The 19,462-nt window shown below is 44.2% G+C and overlaps 1 protein-coding gene across 5 annotated transcripts in view; it reads right to left on the bottom strand.

The window, feature by feature from the left end:
• The window catches only part of EVA1C (eva-1 homolog C), an 89,417-nt gene that overhangs the window by 32,531 nt on the left and 37,424 nt on the right, over window positions 1-19,462 (bottom strand). For all 5 annotated transcript variants that reach the window (XM_056559492.1, XM_056559491.1, XM_056559490.1 and 2 more), the window contains exon 2: window positions 2,154-2,356. In XM_056559492.1, the coding sequence (XP_056415467.1) occupies window positions 2,154-2,356 (203 nt within the window). The remainder of the gene's footprint in view (window positions 1-2,153; window positions 2,357-19,462) is intronic.

The following is a 19,462-nucleotide window of genomic DNA, read 5'->3' on the forward strand; positions in this document are numbered from 1 at the left end:
CGTTTTCTGTGTTTCTATAACAAGATATCCCTGTTACCGGTCCATGGGGACTCCGGGGAATTGAGACTTAATACAAGATATCTCCATGCTCCATCTTGGACTCTGGGAGATTGAATTTTACTGTCAAGACATTCCTGTGTCTACTGGAGGTTCTGAGGGATTGTGATTATTCTTATTTAGCAATATATCCCGTTTACCTTTGTGTGGGGGACTCAGAGGATATTGTTATTCATGTGTCTACCGGTTTTCTAGGGGATTAAGCTTATTCCTGTTTGTTCCTGGAGTCTGTTCAGACTAATCCGTTTTCCTGTCTTGTGTTCAGTGTGAACAGTGTTCTATACAGTATTTGTATTCCTGTTTGGTATCCTAGAGTCTATTCAGACTCATCTAGTTCCAGTACTTATGCTCTGTATATTATATTCCTGTCTGTTCCTGGAGTCTTCTCAGACTCATTCGTTTCCCGTTTTGGGTACAGTGTGAAACTGTTCTATAATTATATCCTGTTGTATCCATTTTTCTTAGTTGTTACTAGGCATCCCTGTTACCTTTCCATTGGGACTCTGGGGAATTGAGAATTTATACAAGATATCTCCGTGCTCCATCCTGGACTCTGGGAGATTGAGTTTGTCAAGACATTCCTGCACCTACTGGAGGTTTTCTGGGGGACTGTATATTCCTGTTTGTTTCTGGAGTCTATGTTGTCTCATCCGTTTGCTTGTCTTGTGTTTTGAACTATTTGTTTCTTAGTTCTTGATTTCAGATCCTTGGAGTTTTTGTAAATGAACTTATCATAGAGTACATGATCACTTAGCTAGTGTTTTCCTCTGTGCTTTACCATTGGTCTATAGTGTCCTCTGTGCTGCTCACTGATCTGTATCCTCTGAACTTAATGTGTTTTGTGTTTTGTGTTTGTTATCCAAGTCCAGTTATAATACAGTTCTATGTTTATGTTATGTTTCTGGCCTGTGATCGACTGTTTATAAGTATGTGTTTTTAAGGCCACTTAACTTTAGCTCAGGGAGGGATCGGCGCCCAGTTGTCGATCCACCGTTGAGGGTGGATGGGCAAGTAGGCAGGGAGAGTGGTTATTAGTGAAAGCTTAGGGCTCACTCTCCCTGTCCCCTGGTCGGTCCCTGACACCCAGTCTGTGAACCTGAGGTTGAGCAGAAAATACAGAGCAATATCAAGGTAGAAAAATAAAAAATAATATAAATAAAGGCAGGGGTGGTTTTTCATGATGGGGGCAGTGAACTTGGAGGATTCTAAAATGTATCAAGTTAATGAGAGGTACTCTTTAAGGGCTTGATTGCAAAATTAAACTAGACATTGTTTGCCTTCAGGTTCTGGTCCAGTAGCACGCCATTACGTCAGGAATCCTCCTCGATACGCCAAAGGAGTTGTGTCTCAGCAACATTCATAGAGGTAAATGAAGAGGAATTCTCCCTATCTACCACGGTCCACCTGTACCTGTCACCAAACTAAACTTTTAATATATTCGCCTTATGTAATTATAAGACACTTTGCTATTTACTTGCTGTTAAAATTCTCAACCTTTATATGTTTTTAATGTGATTGAAAAAATGGCCACTAGGTGGCTCTGTTCTATTCCCTGCAGAAGTCTTATAGTTAGTTTGGCCCTGGCAGGAGACCAAACTATGGAAGTGCGTGCAGGCATGGCGAGGCACAGTTCTCACAGGCTTCAGGGATGTCATGCCTGCTGGGGAACACCCACTTTCTCCTGCCAGGATCTCACACAATGTGAGCAAGGGGAAAGATATGATTCACAGCTTTTTAAAGCTCAGAATTTTCTTTTAAGGGCAGGAGGTGTGTTAGGAGTAGTTAGGGAATATAATCTGAGTTAGTTTAGAACATATGGTTTGATGACAGGTACTCTTTAAGGTCCCGGTACAGAGAGAGTACTAGAGTAGACCTTCAAAAGGAAGTCACAAGGAAGTACAACAATAGCACTAAAGCTAAAAATCTGCACAAATCTATGTTTGTGTATAACGCACAATTCTAAAGGGACAGAGACTAGTGACAAAATATTACCTCTCCTGCACCCATGTGTTGCATCTATAAATGACATGCACTTTGTTGCTAGATGTAATATTTGCTCCATAGTGTATTAACATATTTGTCACTAATGTACCTACCTGTAGTGCAGTTTGTGCCAGGCATGGGTGATGAAGGCTGGGCATGTTTTCTAGAGATGAGGCACACATTGGAGGGCTCTGTGATGAATGCCCATAGAATGCTGACTGGATGCTGACGGTGGAATGGCGAGGACACTGAAGCGTCAGATGTTCTCCGTCACAGGCAAATACAGTGTGATTCTGCAGAAGTTTTGTCAAATACCCTAGGACAAAGGAGACAAAGAAATTCACCCAAACCAGACATTATAAAAATGGCGGCAAGGAGGCCTAAAGCAAAGACACTGTCATTTGTAAGTTTTCTTTGTAGATAGGGGATAAGATGCCTGATCGCGGGGGTCCCGCCGCTGGGGACCGCCGTGATCTTGCACGCAGCACCCCAGTTAAAATCAGTCCCCGGAGCATGTTCGCTCCGGGTCTGATTACCGGCGACCACAAGGCCGGCGTCGAGTGACGTCACGCTTCCGCCCCCGTGTGATGTCACGCCCCCCCCTGTCATGTGATGTCATGACAGCTGTCACGCCCCCTCCCATAGGCTTGCATTGAGGAGCGGAGCGTGACGTCACACGGGGGCGGAAGCGTGACGTCCCACGCCCCCGGCCCTGTGGTCGCTGGTAAGCAGACCCGGAGCAAACACGCTTTGGGGACTGATTTTAACTGGGGTGCTGCATGCAAGATCACGGGGGTCCCCAGCGGTGGGACCCCCGCGATCAGGCATCTTATCCCCTATCCTTTGGATTGGGGATAAGATATCTAAGCAACGGAGTACTCCTTTAAAGGAGTAGACCGGCGTGCACTTTTCTTATTTTATCCGGTCCGGGCTGCAAAAAAATTAGGAAAACAAACTTTCTCTTACCTGCCATCGCGCCCCAGGAGCTCCGGTACAGGTGTTCGGTCGCCGGGCTGTTTGCTTCTTACTTCCTGTTAGCCCGGCACGTTACACAGGGCTTCAGCCTATCACCAGCCGCAGGGATGTCCCGCCTCGGCCGGTGATAAGCTGAAGCTCCGCCGGGCTAACAGGATGTAAGAAGCAAACAGCCCGGACCGGATAAAATAAGAAAAGTGTGCGCCGGACTACTCCTTTAAGGTCTTTGGGTTTGGAAATTTTAGTTTGTAACTGGAATGAAAACTGGCTTAAGGACCGTACCCAGAGAATGGGGGTCAATGATTCGTACTCTGATTGGTCCCCGGTTAGTAGTAATGTACCCCTAGGTTCAGTTCTGGGTGCGCTTTTGTTTAACTTATTTATTATATAGATAGAGGACGAGATTTACAGCTCTGTTTCTATCTTTGCAGATGACACCAAGCTTTGTAGCACGGTACAGTCTATAGAGGATGTGTATAAGTTACAAGATGACTTGGATAGACTAAGTGTCTGGGCATCCACTTGGCAAATGAAGTTCAATGTTGATAAATTTAAATTTATGCGGCTCAGTACAAAAAACCTGCATGCAACATTTGTTCTAGGGGGAGTGATAACCTGCAGCATCATATGTCATAGGGGGGTTAATATGGGAGAGTCTCTGGTAAAGAAGGATCTGGGTGATCATAGACTACAGAATAGTGTTCAATGTCAGGCAGCTGCTTCTAAGGCCAGCAGGATATTGTCATGTATCAGAAGAGGCATGGACTCGAGGGACAGGGACATAATACTACCGCTATATAAAGCATTGGTACGGCCTCACCTGGAATATGCTGGTCAGTTTAAAGGGGTACTCCGCTGCCCTGCTTCGGAAGCTCCGCTCCCCAGCGTCCAGAAGTTTATTGTTCCGAACGCTGCGTGCAGGCTTCCGTGTTCAGGGCCGCCCCTCGTGACGTCACGCCCGCCCCCTTGAGAAACCAGTTGATTTAAAAGAAAAAAGGTTTTCACCGGAGTACCCCTTTAAAGTTTTCATATCTCTCATATAAAAGGTAGAATAATGGTCTCCAGCCTGTATCCTCTAGTTTAAAACATAGTATGAATTGCAGAGTTGTAGTTTTGCAGGTGCTGAGGAGCTGTAGACCACTCATGTAGAACGTTTTACCAGCATCTACAGCACTTTTTAGGATGATGTTAGAATCTGTGAAGAGCTGTAAGATCTATGTTGCTGCCGCCATCTACAAGCCCCCATCCTATATGGTATGCAGCCATAGTACACGCTGGTATTTCGTGTTATGCTATGGCCCAATTACCTTTTCAAGCAGGTGTGATGATGCATCCAGAGATGTCAAAACAGCAGGTGATGTAGAGATTGTGAACCACGTGAAGCCAGAATCCCCTGTCCTGGGTGAATCACCGGTCCCTGTCCCCATAACAGTCCAGAGATGGAGGTCTATGGGTGACTGATAACACACCTTAAGCAATTCCATGTAGCTGGAATTCTTGTCTGAACATCTCTGTTCGTCTTATTCCATTATTACTTCATCACTTGTCGCCACTGATGTTAAATTCCAAACGTTCCCTCTAATCTCAAAAACAGAAGAACTGTTTCTGGACAGGCGTCCGATCTCATCCGGCATCTGCTGATCCAGACTGACTCTTACTAGAAGGCTAGGCTGTACATTGGATGGTGCCATTTACTGGATGATAACCCGTGATATAATATACAAATAACAATTTCAGCTATTCGTATTGTATATTACAATAAATATGACTAGAGTGGAGAAAGCTTTTCAAAAAAGTTTGATCCACCAGCGAAAAGATTCTCCATAAACCGCCAATGCAATAAGCACCAAACAAGTGTATTACACGACCTAAGAAATCTAAAGCCCAGTATAACACTCGTAGGGGACCTAGGAATATATTTAAGTAGTTAGGGGAAGGTATTGCCGTATTTGCCGCTGCGTATGCGCTACTGTCCCTGTGGGTCCTGCTCACAGCAGCAATCCGCCACTATGAGCAGACACAGAGGGAGCTGCCAGTCGTGCACGAATGCGCATCTCTCCAGATGTCTGAAGTACACTGCGCATGCGCGCGGGACTTGCAGCTCCCTCTGTGTTTGCTCGTATCGGCAGATGACCCACATGTAGAGGGCATGTGACTCTACCCTTAAAGTGGTTTTAGGGCCAATTTCATACGGTAACTCATGGTAACTAACCACTTGTTTCAAAACACACTGCTCCAGCAGCCTTTGTACAACTAGGGATACTTTATGCAGCTATATTTTAGTGTTACAAAACACTAAAATAAAGCTGCATAAAGTATCCATAGTTGTTGGCATAATGTGTTATACAGTGACCCCCCCCCCCCCCCCCCGACCTACGATGGCCCCGACATACAATCATTTCAGCATACGATCACTCTCAGAGGCCATCGCATGTTGAAGGCAGCATCAACATACGATGCTTTTGTATGTCGGGGCCATCGCATAAACGGCTATCCTGCAGCGCAGACTGCTTCAGCTGCCACCGGATAGCCGTTTACGGTGTGGTCCGCTGACAATCACTTACCTGTCCTCAGGGCTCCAGCGCATCCTCTTCAGGATCCCCTGCATTGCCGTTGCTCTCCTTCGTTGTCATCACGTCGTCGCGCACGCCGTCCCGTCATCCAATAGGAGCGGCATGCGTAGTGACGTGATGGTGGCGACGGAGAGCGAGGATCCCGGGGAAGCAGAGACCTTGCCGGAGCGTCAGGGACACACCAGGGCGACAGCGATGGAGGGCAACTTCCAGGGCAGCGGTGACGAGCAGTGACGGTCCGGAGCAGCGGGGACAGGTGAGTATAACTTCCTATACCAGTGGTCTTCAACCTGCGGACCTCCAGATGTTGCAAAACTACAACTCCCAGCATGCCCGGACAGCCGTTGGCTGTCCGGGCATGCTGGGTGTTGTAGTTTTGCAACATCTGGAGGTCCATAGGTTGTAGACCACTGTCCTATATTTAACATTGCACGGATCCCTCAACATACGATGGTTTCAACAAACCATGGTCCATTTGGAACGGATTACCATCGTATGTTGAGGGACCACTGTAATTACACAGAGGTATCAGAAGACGCAATGGATTTATTCAAGCGTTCCAAAAGTTCTCCCTTTGGTGTCCCAAAATGTTGAAGAAGAAATAGCTTTTGTATGAAAAAAATAATCCCATTTTTTGGAGGAGATCATGGTTGTGTATGTGTAGGCCTGGCTGGCAGTAGCACCAGCAAGGGTGATGGCGGACTGGTGGTAGTTGCAGCCAATGGACAACAAGCAGTAGTAGTAGCCATCAGACAGGACAACAGGTAGTGGTGGACTGCAGGGAGTTGTAGTAGTCAGTGGACAGCAGGGGTGGTGGTAGTACTGTACTACAAGAGGATTCAATTCCTTACTGATCCATGCCTGATTAATGTTAACAAATATGAGTTTTTTTCACGTTGCTGACAGACAATCTTGTTTGCTTAGGGGTGACACTGCCAGCCGCTCTGATGCTACACTAGAGGGTGGACAAGACAGAGAACCAATGGAAAATTGGGCAAGTGGTGGCCAATGGTCTAATCTGGTGTCCTAGAAGTCCATGGGGCTAGGCCCATGGTGTCTGTCACACTTTGGTGACAATTTATGTTAGGGTAAAATACTGGATGTATATACTGCTCCTGACTCTTGCAGGGATAGTGCTGGCACAAGGAGTGGAGTATTGACTCAGTGGGGAACAGAGACTGGACCCCTATTTGGCAGGTGTTTGCTGCTGGAAAGCCGTGGCAAGCTGGCTGTGTAGCCTCTCCCCGTAAAAATCCAATTTGTCCTTCTCGGAAGGTGAAAAAAAATCCCCCCATTCTGGCTTTATACCCAGGGTCTAAGAGTGTGGGGTCTAAGAGTGTGGTGTCCCAGCACCAATGGCTGTCCTGTGGCTTCGGACTGCTTCAGGCAGCTTGGCAGCACAAGTGTTGGGCCCACCAGAGACTTACTGTTACACTAATTAAGTTTGCACTTTATTGAAGAATAATATATTTTCTGATGAATTATGTAATTATTTGTATATATGTTATTCCTGTGTTACTGTACCCTTAAGAGAGAGCAGTGAACCCCATGTGACCCTGCCTTCCAATGGGAACCCATAAATTCTCCCCTGCCCAGTTGTTCCTGAGCTACAGTCTGGTGTTCCTGACAACAGTTCCTGACATGGACAGAGGTGGCTGTAGAGAGCACTGTGGTCAGACTGAAAAGAACTACACAACTTCCTCTTGAGAATACAGCAGCTGATAAGTACTGGAAGGGTTTGGATTTTGAAATAGAAGTGTGATAGCCTGGGGGAGTAGGGTATGGGGAGTGTAGCTCTGCAGTGACTAAAGGGTGCTTGTTAACCCTTGCTATTCGTGACACCAGGGTGTGGGCTCCTCAGTAATGCTTGTCCTACCGCCACCCTTCCCAAGAGCGATAGGGAGGTAGATAATAATGGAATGTCCACAACCGGAGAGTTTGCTGAAACAGTTGTAACTTTTACTGAAGATTTTATGCAAGCTTCATAACCGGAACAGTTACTATGCATACAACTGCTCTCTTTGGAGATTGACAAAGGTTGGGACTTTAGCAATTTAGAGTCTTTAGGATAATATGCGCTGTTTGACTGGATTTAGGGGATTTAGTTGCGGTCCAGTAGTCACGCTAGCTTTAGCGGGGGTAGTTTACAACTAACGGTTTAGTTCAGCTGAGGCCGGTAGGTTTTCAGGCCTAGCGTGTCTTTGCAAGTTGTGCAGATCCATCCTGCTAGTCCGGCATCCACGAGAGCAGCAACCCAAGAGAGCGATAATTGGCTACAGCTACCTTATATGGGCAGGGGCTGGACTAGTTCTAATTGGTGTCAATCACCATTACAAAGGATTATGGGTAACATGTGACCCAAGGACCTCCAAAGGTCCTCCAATATACCATAGAGGATATTAACATAGTCACATGACCGAAGGTCCTGCAACGCTAAACAAGGTAAGTACTATACTTTATATTAAATATACATTATTACTAAATATGTACATGTATCAACATTGTAGAATTAGAGTAGAGAAGGGGCGACTAGGGGCTGTCCCACCTGGGGGACCCTACCTGAGCGTAGCTACTCTGACTTTGGGAACCACCACACTTGGTACGGTATGCAATACGGTATCGGGACACCACAGAAGTACTTTACAAATCTGTATAATGTTCTGGCACCAGTTGATTTGAAAAACATTTTTTTCTCCGGAGTACCCCTTCAATATCCTTTACCTATACAATGACCTTTCCATTTCAATATAAAATCTAAATATATATATATTATTCCCAAATTCCATCAAAGTTAGGAGTAGATTTGTAGATGATCCGATTTGCCAGTCCATCGGATGTCACTGACTAGGTAATCCCCAGTATATCTCCACTAGAGATGAGCGAACTTACAGTAAATTTGATTCGTCACGAACTTCTCGGCTCGACAGTTGATGACTTTTCCTGCATAAATTAGTTCAGCTTTCAGGTGCTCCGGTGGCCTGGAAAAGGTGGATACAGTCCTAGGAGACTCTTTCCTAGGACTGTATCCACCTTTTCCAGCCCACCGGAGCACCTGAAGGGTGAACTAATTCACGCAGGATAAGTCATCAACTGCCGAGCCGAGAAGTTCGTGACGAATCGAATTTACTGTAAGTTCGCTCATCTCTTATCTCCACTTCAGAGATATGAGATATGATGCAAAATATTTTTTTTCTCCGTTATCGGATTATGAAAGATTTGGTATTCTGGATTAGAGGAATTCTACTGTGTATAAATTGGACATATCTTTACAGGAAGCCCGGAAAGCCATCTACCCATTAAAATTCATTGTCTCCCATTCCAGGTCCCTTTCATCAAGTCACAACAACCACCCCAGACGACTATGTCAGACATAAATTGCGGGATGATTTACCTTGTGTGTAAACAGCTGCCCGCGCTCTAACGTCACACGGAAATCTTCAATAGAAGAATGTTCCTGCTTTATTTGTACTTGTTCTGAGTTGAGTGGCCTTTGTTGTACTTAGTGCATCTGTGTCGTGGGAGGTTATTCTGAACCCATCGCCGTTCCTACTTTATTTGTCTAAAGTCTGTAAATCTTAAAGGGGCACTCCAGTGGAAAACTGGTGCCAGAAAGTTTAACAGATTTGTAAATTACTTCTATTAAAAATTCTTAATCCTTTCAGTACAGTGGTCCCTCAACATACGATGGGAATCCGTTCCAAATGGACCATCGTTTGTTGAAACCATCGTATGTTGAGGGATCCGTGCAATGTAAAGTATAGGACAGTGGTCTACAACCTGCAGACCTCCAGATGTTGCAAAACTACAACTCCCAGCATGCCCGGACAGCCAACGGCTGTCCGGGCATGCTGGGAGTTGTAGTTTTGCAACATCTGGAGGTCCGCAGGTTGAAGACCACTGGTATTGGAGGTTATACTCACATGTCCCCGCCGCTCCGGACCGTCACTGCTGCCCTGGATGTCGCCTTCCATCGCTGTCGCCGTGTCCCCGGGGTGTCCCCGCCACTCCGGCAAGGCCTCTGCTTCCACGGCATCCTCGCTCTCTTTGTCGCCGCCATCATGCCGCTCCTATTGGATGACGGGAAGGTGTGCGCAGCGATGTGATGACGACGATGGAGAGCGCCGACGATGCAGGGGATCCCGAAGAGGACGCGCCGGAGCCCCGAGGACAGGTAAGTGATCGTCAGCGGACCACACGGGGCACCGTAAACGACTATCCGGGGGCAGCTGAAGCAGTCTGCGCTGCCGGATAGCCGTTTATGCGATGGCCCCGACATACAAAAGCATCGTATGTTGATGCCGCCTTCAACATGCGATGGCCTCTGAGAGTGATCGTATGCTGAAATGATCGTATGTCGGGACCATCGTAGGTCGGGGGGGGGGGGGGGTCACTGTATTAGCGGCAGCATACTACAGAGGAAATTCTTTCTTTTGGGATTTCTTTTCTGTCACGACCACAGTGCTCTCTGCTGACACCTCTGTCCATGTCAGGAACTGTCCAGAGCGGGAGAAAATCTAAATAGCAAACATATGCTGCTCTAGACAGTTCCTAAAATGGACAGAGTTGTCAGCAGAGAGCATTGTGGTCGTGACAGAAAAGAAATCCCAAAAGAAAATAATTTCCTCTGTAGTATACAGCCGCTAATAAGTACTGGAAGGAATAAACATTTTTTATAGAAGTAATTTACAAATCTGTTTAACTTTCTGACACCAGTTGATTTAAAAAAAAAAAAAAAAAAAAGTTTTCCACTTGAGTACTCCTTTGAGGGGAAGATTACAAAACTAGAGAGGATATTTTTTGGATTGAGTTGCAGGTTAAAAAAAATAAATAAAAAAATGGCAAGCTTAGGGTGCGTTCGCACTGTGTGATCATATATACTGTACGTTCTATAGGAAAAACACATACGTTAGCAGATGCCATATACAAATGACATACAGCATAATCTGTTTTCCATTGACTTACATCAGTGTTTCCCAATCAGGGTGCCTCCAGCTGTTGCAAAACTATAACTCCCAGCATGCCTGGACAGCCTTTGGCATGTATTGCAACAGCTGGAGGCACACTTGTTGGGAAACACTTATTTACATTTTTTTTGTGCGATTTTCTTTTGAACTGACTAATTTTAGTTTTTTACATTAATTTACACTTTTTACCTATCAATTTTATCTATGGCAAATGTGCGAAATGACCGGTTATAGCCTCTGAGCGCACAAGCCTCTCTGAAGTCTCGGTTCTATGGCCGCGTCCATTTAGGAGCATCTAGTTTTGTTCCCGGCGGTGAGTGCGGATATACTTTTCTTCTTCATACCTGGTTTATGTTGCAAGTCTATTTCTGTTCATATCCTAACCCGATCAGGAAAATATTTAACCCCAGTGTATCTGAATGCAGGTTGTGCCGTCTTATACTCTCTCTATAAACGTATATGTATGATATATATATATATATATATATATATATATATATATATATATATATATATTTATGTAATTTAATTGCTAGTGGCAGCTGCAAGGGCCCTGCGGCAGGCCTCACCAGTATATTCTTGGATGCTTTTTATATCTTCTTAAATGCTTGTTTAACTACTTGATAACATAGAAAGCTTTTTCAAGACACTGATTTGGTGCGAACAAAGGGACTAATATTTTTATTTCTGATTTATTTATTTATTTATGTATTTATCTATTTTATCATAACAGACTTATTACTATTTATTTGTATCACTATTTATTATATTTATTATTTTGATTAAGACATTTTCCTGTCGGGGACCTTGAGGACTAACTCCTTTTCAAACACATCTTTTCTTTGAATTTCTGTAGGCACATCGGGTATTTGAGCCCCCGTTAGTTAAAGGGGTACTCCAGGGAACTGAACTGATCCCCAATCCACAGGGGAGAATAAGTGTCTGATCTCGGGGATTTCCAACTACTGGGACCCCCCCATGATTTCCTGTACGGGGCTCCGTCTACTTACCCGTCTTTGATGCACTCCAGCCCCCACCTTCCTGGACGGCCCATTCAGCCAATCACCGGCTGTGGCTGAGAGATCCCACGGGGCAGCCAAAACCCATTCCAGAACTGAAACATGAAACACCGAACCATGTAGCCAGTCCATTACATGACGGTATAAACAGGCATGAATATAAACCCTGATCTTTATAGTTACCTCCCCTTCCACTCTGCTAAGCACCAAGTTTCTTCAAAGCTATCAGGTGTTTCCCTTGTTGACCTCCTGTACGGGGCCTAGTTACTTACTCCTCAGGCATGCTGGGGCCCCTACTGTCATGGATGAGCACAACTGATGGCCTGTTCAGCCAATCACTGGCTGTCACTTGCACTTGTGCAGTAAGGGGAGGGGGCAGAAGATGAGTGAGTTGATGGGCCCCATTCTAGAAGAGCCCTTGTGATCAGACACTTATCCCCTATCCAGTAGATCGGGAATGAGTTTGGTTCTCCCCAGGCAGTCTAGATTGTAAGCTGCTCTCAAGCTTCAATCCTCATCTAACAAATTGGTAATTTCCATCCACAGGATCCCCATTCACTTGTTATATTTCCCCAATCTCTCCATTAACCATACACTCTCCAAGCCATTGCATGAGAAAACCCCATAAGGTTCGCATTAAAATCCTGGCCCTGGTGAGTCTAGCTCCGATGACCGGGCCTCATCCAAAATCGCTCCAATCTCTGGATTCCCAAGGAAATTAATCTACAGAAAACTTGTTAACTTGATTTTATGCTGCATTCCGGGGTCATGGGTCTAATCTACATATAGGGATTCTCCAATAAGGAGCGTAGCTAAAGGGGGTACAGAGGTAGCAGTAGCACTGGGGCCCTGGTGCCTAAAGGGGCCCCAAAGCACATCTGCCCCATAAGAGACCAGTATTATAATTGGCACATGTGGCGCAGTTGCATATTTTGCATCGGGGCCCAGAAGCTACAAGTTACGCTTTTAGCTCCAATTGTGCTGTGTGGTGTCATTTTGGGACATGTAAAGGACTGGTAAACTGCTTCCTGGCCTATCTATGGTAGTGCAGGATGCTTTGTGTGTTATTCCTACGTGCTGCACATCCTCAAGTGGGAATTTGGTTATACCATCAGTACAGCTATCTCCGAAGATCAGTTTGTTCTGCCAATTTCAATTTTACACAGAGCCCCTGGGGTGCAAGGATGGACGGAATGAAACTTTTGTTTTCTCAGTGGGGGCAGCTGGCCCAATGTTCTCTGCAGATCCCCAGACAATACCACCCCACCACGAGCAAGCTGAGAATCTTAAGAGATCATGGAAAGTATTTATTTCAATCTGAGAATCGATGTCATAAATGCAGGAAATAAACAAAATAAACCACTGTTGGAGAAATGTAACATCTGCTGTTCTACAACAACTTTTCTCACAAATCCACTAGTAAATGATGTAAATGAAAGGAGATCTACCAGAAGAACCATGTAAAATAGGAATACTGCTAAAAAGCCCTTTTAAATGCTATGTGTCGTCTGAAAATCACATTATTTAAAAGAAATCTGTCATTTTCCAAAAACTTTTGACAAAATTGATCAGTGGGGATCTGGATGTTGAGACCACCACCAATCGCTAGAACAAGCTTGTGACAACAAACCTCCTCCTCATGTAATCTCCTTACTACTGGGGTGACACACTAATACAAACCTCCTTCTCCTCATGTCCCTTACTACTTGGGTGACATGGTGGTGCTGGCTGGGCGGGTGCTGACTACTAACTTTCTTGCAGGGTGCAGAGCGGCACCGCCATCAAGAGGGCGCTTTAGGTGACTGCCTATTTTGCCTATAGGCAGAACCAGCCCTGAAAGGAGTTTTCCCACCATGACAATGTATTAGATAGGTGACTGGTGTGTGATGGGTGTTAGTCCAACTGCTCTGACACCCCCCCCCCCCCTCACATCGATTACAAGAATGGGGGCTCCAAATCTCCCCGTTTGAAGGATCAAGTAGGTGCACTGCTGTTCCTATCCTATGGAACCACTAAAGGGACTACTGACCTCTAAACATAGAAAACTACAACCTAAGGACATTTCTTATATCATTAATGGTTACAGCGTTGACCAGGTATACACTTATTGCCAACAGTTACCAGGAGTCTGTTATTCTAAGGCTTCTTTCACACTACAAAATCCTCTGATTTTAAACATCCATAGGAAGATCCGTGTGAAAATCAGCTGAAAACGGCAGTAACAAAATCCTATACGTCCGTTAGAAAATCCCATTATAGTCTATGGGATTTTCTAATATCCGTATGAATCCGTTATAGTCCGTTATTGATAACGGACGTTAGTTTGTTACGGAAGATAGTTATGGAAGAAATAGTTCATGAACGGACGTATAGGATTTTGTTACTGCCGTTTTCAGCTGATTTTCACACGGATCTTCCTCTGGATGTTTAAAATCAGAGGATTTTGTAGTGTGAAAGAAGCCTAAGGCAGTGTTTCCCAAATGAATGTGCCTTCAAGTGTTGCAAAACTACAACTCCCAGCATGCCCGGACAGCCGTTGGCTGTCCGGGCATGTTGGGATTTGTAGTTTTGGAACAGCTGATAGCACACTAGTTGGGAAGTACGTTACTAAGGAGTGTAGTTTCCTCTGTATCATTAAACCTAATGTAGCTTTCGCCTCTCTTCCTCTCTCATCTGACATATCCCGTTCACACGCACACACACTCATCTTTTCCAACGAGGATTACTTCCCCCAGGTCTTTTCTACTAAGTACTTTCTTGTCACCTTCACCCCTCTTATTCTCACACCAGCATATCCTTGCCCAGTGCCAACTATGACTATAAAGCTTCCCTTCCTAGGCTATGAGTGTTTCACACTTCCTGACATTGTCCCCTTCGCACTGTCTTTTGGGTTACGCAGTTTGTCGGAGATTTCCTAGTTGAGGCGCACAGAACAATGACGATGTCATTCCTAGTAACCGTTCAGACAGCGCTGCGTGTAATGCAGAAAGGAAATCCAGGCGTCGTGACTGTAGGGCAGGTAGACAGACTGTAGTTATTTTCCATTGTATGAATGTATTGTAAGTTCCTGATGGAAGAGTAGACCCCGGACTACAGCACGGCATGGGAATGCTGTTCCTGCACTTTTTTTTCTCCCTACAGAAGGAACACAGCAGAGTCCTGCAGGACCAGCCCTTGAGTGGAAATCTTGGGTGAGTTCCAACACTTTTTTCCAAGAACTTGACCCCTGGTAGGACGATGAGCATGACAAATGCAGCGATAGGCACCGTAAGGCCTATGTGTAAAGGGTTAAACGTTACTATTTGACAATGGGGAGGGGTTATGTGTTGTTGGTTTTTAAAACATCAAAAAATGTTTGCGCAATCCACAGCTTAAAAAAAAATGCCCCGAAAATGTGCGGCGTATGATCTGAACACTGACAGGCAGAACCCCCTTCCCCTTCAACCTCGGCTGCAATGCTGGCAGCACTAATATGTATATTTCCCAAAGACAACCTTTGGATATGACGCTGAGCACATGCACTCAACTTCTCACTTTTTTTTGCCAAGGTTTAGACATTAAAGGAGATCTTTGTCAAAAATGTATTTATCCCCTATCAACACGGTTGGGCTCTGACCGATGGGGCTCTCGCAATCACTGGGTTGATACCCAGCACTCAGTGATGAGCGTGCGATGCAGTCATCATACGCTCCATTCATTTCTGTGGGAGTGCAGGAAAGACCTGAGTACAGCTCTCGGACATAATTGGCGCTCCCATAGAAATGAATGGAGTGCGTGACGTCTACCGGTAGACAACACGTGCTCCTCACTGAGAGCACTGGGATCTGAGTGCTTATCTCAGAACCAGGCTGAAGAGGAGAGGAGGACCAAAAGTAGGGGAGGACCAAAAAGGGAGGACCAAAGGGGAGGACCAAAAGCAGAAAAGCCGAATCTGTAGCGGGATCAGTGATAGGCAAGTATAGATTTTTTTCTCCTATTTTTCCACAGCCCCAGCATTGTGTACATTACTGGAATACCCATTTAATGCTGTTTATTTCTTAAGCACGTTTGGCTCTACAAAATAATCTCTTTACAAACATTGTGTTGTATACAACAGAGACATGCACAAAGATTTTTGTAAACACAATGTCCTCCTGGAGCAAAATATCTATTTTGTGACTAATATTTTAAATTTGTATTACTCTCACACGCATTGCAATTTTGTGACCCTAACAAACATTATGCAGTATATCATATTTTTTTAGTTTAGTTAAATCAAGTTGAAATTTTTGTATCTCATATTTACAATATATATTATGATTAGTTTACAAACAACTTCCTATCTGTAAACAGAAACATCTACAGGACTTTTCTTGTACTGATTTGTATTATATAAAATTAGCGGAACAACAAAATCACTGACAAGCTGTGGGTCTATGTGACCTGATGCCTTATAGTCTAGACAGATTCAATGTGATAAGAAACATCTTGACTCCATGTGACTCAGTATAAAGCTGAGCTTCTGTATACAGTGAGGCAAAAAGTATTTATCCACCAATCAGCCACCAATTGCGCAAGTTCTCCCACTTAAAAAGATGAGAGAGGCCTGTACTTATCATCATAGATATACCTCAACTATGAGAGACAAAATGAGAAAAAAATCCATAAAATCACAATGTTTAATTTTTAAAGAATTTATTTGCAAATTATGGTGGAAAATAAGTATTTGGTCACCTACAAACAAGCAAGATTTGTGGCTCTCACAGACCAGTAACTTCTTCTTTAAGAGTCTCCTCTGTCTTCCACTCATTACCTGATTCAATGGCACCTATTTGAACTTGTTATCAGTATAAAAGACACCTGTCCATAACCTCAAACAGTCACACTGCAAACTCCACCATAGCCAAGACCAAAGAGCTGTCGAAGGACACCAGAAACAAAATTGTAGACCTGCACCAGGCTGGGAAGACTGAACCTGCAATAGGCAAGCTGCTTGGTGTGAAGAAATCAACTGTGGGAGCAATTATTAGAAAACGGAAGACATACAAGACCACTGATAATCTCACTCAATCTGGGGCTCCACGCAAGATCTTACCCCATTGTGTCAAAATGATCACAAGAACGGTGAGCAAAAAAAACAGAACCACACGGGGGGACCTAGTAAATGACCTGCAGAGAGCTGGGACCAAAGTAACAAATGCTACCATCAGTAATACACCACGCCACCAGGGGCTCAAATCCTGCAGTGCAAGACGTGTCCCCCTGCATAAGCCATTACATGGGTGGGCCAGACTGAAGTTTGCTGGAGAGCATTTGGATGATCCAGAAGAGTATTGGGAGAATGTCATATGGTCAGATGAAACTTTTTGGTAAAAGAACACCCTACCTACTGTGAAGCATGGGGGGTGGAAACATCATGCTTTGGGTCTGTTTTTCTGCTAAGGGACCAGGATGACTGATCCGTGTAAAGGAAAGAATGAATGGGAATGAGTGAGATTTTGAGTGAAACCCTCCTTCCATCAGCAAGGGCATTGAAGATGAAACATGGCTGGGTCTTTCAACATGACAATGATCCCAAACACACCGCCCAGGCAACAAAGGAGTGGCTTCATAAAAAGCATTTCAAGGTCCTGGAGTGGCCTAGCCAGTCTCCAAATCTCAACCCCATTGAAAACCTTTGGAGGAAGTTGAAAGTCTGTGTTGCCCAGCGACAGCCCCAAAACATCACTGCTCTAAAGGAGATCTACATGGAGGAATGGGCCAAAATACCAGCAGCAAACCTCGGGAAGACTTACAGAAAATGTTTGACCTCTGTCATTGCCAACAAAGGGTATATAACAAAGTATTGAGATTAACTTTTGTTATTGACCAAATACTTATTTTCCACCATAATTTGCAAAGAAATTCTTTAAAAATCAGACAATGTGATTTTATAGATTTTTTTTTCTCATTATGTCTCTCACAGTTGAGGTATACCTATGATGAAAATTACAGGCCTCTCTCATCTTTTTAAGTGGGAGAACTTGCACAATTGGTGGCTGACTAAATACTTTTTTGCCCCACTCTATATGTAGAAGTGATGCTATTACTTTTTAGAGCTATATTGTAATAAATATGTGTAGTAGTAGTAGTAAGAATACAGTAAGACAATACAGTGTGCTCTGTGCTTATTATTCCTAAACCGCAAGTTAATATACTTACATCCATGTGGTCAGGTAAACAGATTCCTGTGGTTTGGTGTCATAGAAACCACTGTCAACAATACCAAATGTAGTAATTCTGTTTCAATACCGTATAAATTCTAATATGTGCTTGGTCATTCATTGGTCTAGGACTAAAGTACACAGCAAATGTTGAAGATTGTGCATAAAGTTAAATTTAGAGAGAGATACCCCTAAAGGGGGTCTCCACATTGGACAATCCCTACTTGTTAGAAGGGTCAAAAAGGGGATCACAGTGTTTTGCACACTGGAACCCCCAGTGATCAGCTTTAATTTGTGGGGAAACCTAGCAGTTAATGATCAGTTTCCCTGCAGCACCACCACAGGGTGGTGCAGGAATGTTAGCGTAGCACATGGTAGGATGTATAGTGTAGAAAGACCTGTGTTGTAACATGGTAACATAGTTCATAGTAACATAGTTCATAAGGTTGAAAAAAGACTAGAGTTCATCGAGTTCAACCTATATCCCTAATGATTCCCTTCTGATTTCATACAGAGGAAGGCAAAAAAAAAACTCATACTAGAGGTAAAAATTCCTTCCCGACTCCAAATATGGCATCAAAATAAATCCCTGGATCAATGTTCTGTCCCTATAAATCAAGTATACATAACCAGCGATGTTATTATTCTCCAAAAATGCATCCATTTTCACCATGACCACCTCCTCAGGCAGGGAGTTCCACAGTCTCACTGCTCTTACAGTAAAGAACCCCTGTCTGTGCTGGTGTAGAAACTTTCTTTCCTCTAAACATAGAGGATTTCTCCTTGTTATAGATACAGTCCTGGGTATAAATAGATCATGGGAGAGATCTCTGTACATCCCCTGATATATTTATACATAGTTATTAGGTCACCCCTAAGCCTTCTTTTTTCTAAACTAAATAACCCTAATTCTGATAATCTTTCTGGGTACTGTAGTCCTCCCATTCCCCGTATTACTCTGGTTGCCCGTCTTTGAACCCTCTCCAGCTCCACTATATCTTTCTTGTACACTGGTGCCCAGTACTGTACTATGTGTGGTCTGACTAGTGATTTGTACAGGGGTAGAATTATTTCCTTGTCATGGGCATCTATTCCCCTATTAATGCGCCCCATGATTTTATTTGCCTTGGCAGCAGCTCCCTGACACTGGTCACTACAGCTAAATTTACTGTTAACTGAGACTCCCAAGTCCTTATCCACATCAGTCGTGCCAAGTGTTCTCCCATTTAATACATAATCCCTGCCAGGATTTTTCCTCCCCATGTGCATTACCTTACATTTATCAGTGTTGAACCTCATCTGCCACTTCCCTGCTCAAACCTCCAATCATCAGCAAAGATTGTGTGGTGTCCCGGTACAGGACCTTGTCCAATCCCTTGTGTTAAGTCCCCACAGCTAGAGCTCCTCAATCTCCACAGGGCTCTCCTGCAGGGCTTGCCCCTTGGTCGCCTCATATAATTGTATTTACATGTCTATTATTTAAGGTATGACTAAGGCCAGCACCTGGCCGAAACGTGTCAATTCCGACCTGTTACTTCTGGCATGATGTAAAGTAAAGCTATATTGATTTGATCTGCACCTGAGCTGGAGTTCTTTCCATATCTATTATTTAATGTATAGGTATAATAAATGTATAGGACCTTATAATAAAAATAAAATAGATTAATTTAATAGGTTGTCCATTATTCATCTGGAAGAGGAAGGGGATG

The sequence above is a fragment of the Hyla sarda genome, chromosome 2 (genome assembly GCF_029499605.1).
Source record: "Hyla sarda isolate aHylSar1 chromosome 2, aHylSar1.hap1, whole genome shotgun sequence".
Taxonomy (NCBI): Eukaryota; Metazoa; Chordata; class Amphibia; order Anura; family Hylidae; genus Hyla; species Hyla sarda.